A 3,060-nucleotide genomic window follows, 5' to 3' on the forward strand; every position below is an offset into this window, starting at 1 on the left:
GAGGTGGTAGAGGTGGTAGAGGTGGTAGAGGCGGTAGAGGTGGTAGAGGTAGAGGTAGAGGTAGAGGTGGTAGAGGTGGTAGAGGCGGTAGAGGTGGTAGAGGTGGTAGAGGTAGAGGTAGGTGTGGTGGCATCTGTGACCCAGAGGCAAGAGGATCACAAGTTTGAGGCCTGATCAGACTGAGCCTCGTCTCAAACAACAAAACAAAATGATGCTAGTAATACAGCTGTGTTGCCTAGCATGCATGAGGCCTTAGGAACAATCAGTCCCCAGGACTGCAAAATGTCACTATTATTATAATGAAGGTTGCTCTCCTGTGCTCCCCCCCTCCCAATTCCTAGGTCATTCAGACCCTGGAACCCAAGCAGAGACCACCCACTGTGGTGTCCCCAGAATTCCATACCCTGAGGTCACAGCTCTGGGAGCGGAACCTGCGGATACGGCAGATGGAGGTGGGTATCCTCATCCTATCATGCCATGCGGCCCTCAGCCCCACCCAGCCCCTGACTCTTGTCTCCTGGCAGATGGACTATGAGAAGAGTCGGAGACGGCAGGAACAGGAGGAAAAGCTGCTTATCAGTGCCTGGTACAGCATGGTGAGTGGGTTCCGCCCCAGGGAGGGCATGTGGGTCATAGATGTCATACCAGGGTCACATGTTACCCTGCCAATTATACCATTTCTCTAGGGCATGGCCTTGGAGCATCGGGCTGGGGAAGAGCACGCTCCTGCCCATGCCCAGTCCTTCCTGGCACAGCAAAGATTGGCCACCAATGCTCGCCGAGGACCCCTGGGGCGCCAGGCTCTGAGCCTCCGCCCCACTGACAAGCACTGACAAGACCTCGACTTCCTGCTGCCTGCTGGAGTCTTCCAGTTTACATTTACCCAGCTGGGCCTTTGACCTTGATTGAGCCTGACTTCTGCCCTTTGCTTCCTTAGATGGGAGAGAAGGGGACAGGCAGGTAGCAGGTGTGGAATTATTCCTTTTAGCAATGTGATTCTTTTTGATTCTTCTCCTGGGCCTCATGTACTACCTGGGAAGAGCCTGATTTTATATTTGAAAAGAATAAAGACTTTAAATCTGTCATGAATGTATTCTAGACACAATGACGAGGAATAAAAACTGCACTGGGGACACAGACCATTGCTTTTAAAATAAAGTTTTTACATGTATGAGCGTTTTTGCCTATCTTATGTTGTGTGCAATCAATGTGCTTGGTACCTGCAGAGGCCAAAAGAGGGCATCAGATCCCCTGGAACTAGAGTTACAAATGGTTGTAAGCTACCATGTGGGTGCTGGGAGTTGAACCTGGGTCTCCAGGAAGAAGAGCCAGTGCTCTTAACCACTGAGCCATCTCTTCAGGCCTTAACTTGCATTCTTTTTTTTTTTTTTTTTTTTTTTTTTTTTTTTTTTTTGGTTTTTCGAGACAGGGTTTCTCTGTGTAGCCCTGGCTGTCCTGGCACTCACTTTGTAGACCAGGCTGGCCTCGAACTCAGAAATCCGCCTGCCTCTTGCCTCCCGAGTGCTGGGATTAAAGGCGTGCGCCACCACGCCCGGCCTTAACTTGCATTCTTGTGGGGGTTTTGTTTGCTTGTTTTGTCTTTTTTTTTTTTTTTTGAGACAAGGTTTCTTTGTGTGGCGCTGTCTGGCCTGAAACTTGTTCTGTACAACAGACTGGCCTCAAATTCAGAGACCCACTTGCTTCTGCCCCCTGAACACTGAGATTAAGGGAAGGGTGCCCCACCACACCTGGCTTTGTCTTACATTCCTATTAGGTGTGAGTAACATCCAATGACAGGTGAGAGCAGCAGGTAGGAGGTTTGCTGTTGCTCTTTGCTTTAAGAAGCTGGGGTTACACACACACACACACACACACACACACACACACACACACACCAGTTTGACAGTTGCTGCATGTACTTGTATCCCTTCTTTGAGGGGTAGGTGACCGGTGAAGTCTGAGAGCTTACTGGCCAGTCAGCTTAGTCAAAAGCAGTGAGCTCCTAGCCAGCCATGTCATCAGTGCCATCCGTCTCAGCACCTAGGAGCTAGAGGCAGCTGGCTCTTTGAGTTTAGAGCTAGTTTATGGTACATACCAAGTTCGAGGACAGCCAGAGCCACATCATAGATTCTGTCTATAAATATTAAATAAATGAGCATTAATCTTTGTTGTTGTTTTTCATTTTTTTGTTTTTTGTTTTGTTTTGTTTTTGGAGACAGGGCTATCCTGAAACTCACTATGTAGACCAGTCTGGCCTTGAACTCAGAGATGTCATTAAAAAATTTAATCCCAGGCTGGAGAGATGGCTCAGTGGTTAAGAGCAATGACTGCTCTTCCAGAGGTCCTGAGTTCAATTCCCAGCAACCACATGGTGGCTCACAACCATCTGTAATTCGATCTGATGCCCTCTTCTGGTGTGTCTGAAGACAGCAACAATGTACTCATATACATAAAATAAATCTTTAAAAAAATATTTAATCCCAATCTGGGGTTCCTACCCTGCCTTTAACCATTTAGTTCCTGGATAAAAGGCACACACAACCTTTAAATTTAGAATAAACCTTAATTGGCACTGGAACTGGACAGATATCTACTCTCTATGCAATTAAAATCTATCAATAATCCCAAGTTATTACTTAAAACATCTGGATTGTGTATATTTTATATGAATTTATTAGGATTGTAAAGTCCAGCAACACAGAAATCCACCTGCCTCTGCTTCCTGAGTGCTGGGATTAAAGACATGTGCTACCACCACTGCCTGGCTTTTTTTTTCCCTCTCAAGACAGGGTTTCTCTGTGTAGCCCTGGCTGTCCTGGCACTCACTTTGTAGACCAGGCTGGCCTCGAACTCAGAAATCTACCTGCCTCTGCCTCCCAAGTGCTGGGATTAAAGGTGTGTGCTGCCACTGCCCAGCTACTGCCTGACTTATAAATACTAATCTTTAAAAAAAATAAAATAAGAGCCGGGCGTGGTGGCGCACGCCTTTAATCCCAGCACTCGGGAGGCAGAGGCAGGCGGATTTCTGAGTTCGAGGCCAGCCTGGTCTACAAAGTGAGT

General features: G+C 47.4%; 1 protein-coding gene across 4 annotated transcripts in view; it reads left to right on the forward strand.

Annotated features, from left to right (window-relative positions):
• The window catches only part of Hook2 (hook microtubule tethering protein 2), a 14,685-nt gene extending 13,514 nt beyond the window's left edge, over positions 1-1,171 (forward strand). For all 4 annotated transcript variants that reach the window (XM_029480920.1, XM_021170421.2, XM_029480919.1 and 1 more), the window contains 3 exons: positions 342-452; positions 525-596; positions 687-1,171. In XM_029480920.1, the coding sequence (XP_029336780.1) occupies positions 342-452; positions 525-596; positions 687-833 (330 nt within the window). In that variant the 3' untranslated portion in view covers positions 834-1,171. The remainder of the gene's footprint in view (positions 1-341; positions 453-524; positions 597-686) is intronic.
• The last annotated feature ends 1,889 nt before the right edge of the window (positions 1,172-3,060 follow it).

Source organism: Mus caroli, chromosome 8 (assembly GCF_900094665.2).
Source record: "Mus caroli chromosome 8, CAROLI_EIJ_v1.1, whole genome shotgun sequence".
Classification (NCBI taxonomy): Eukaryota; Metazoa; Chordata; class Mammalia; order Rodentia; family Muridae; genus Mus; species Mus caroli.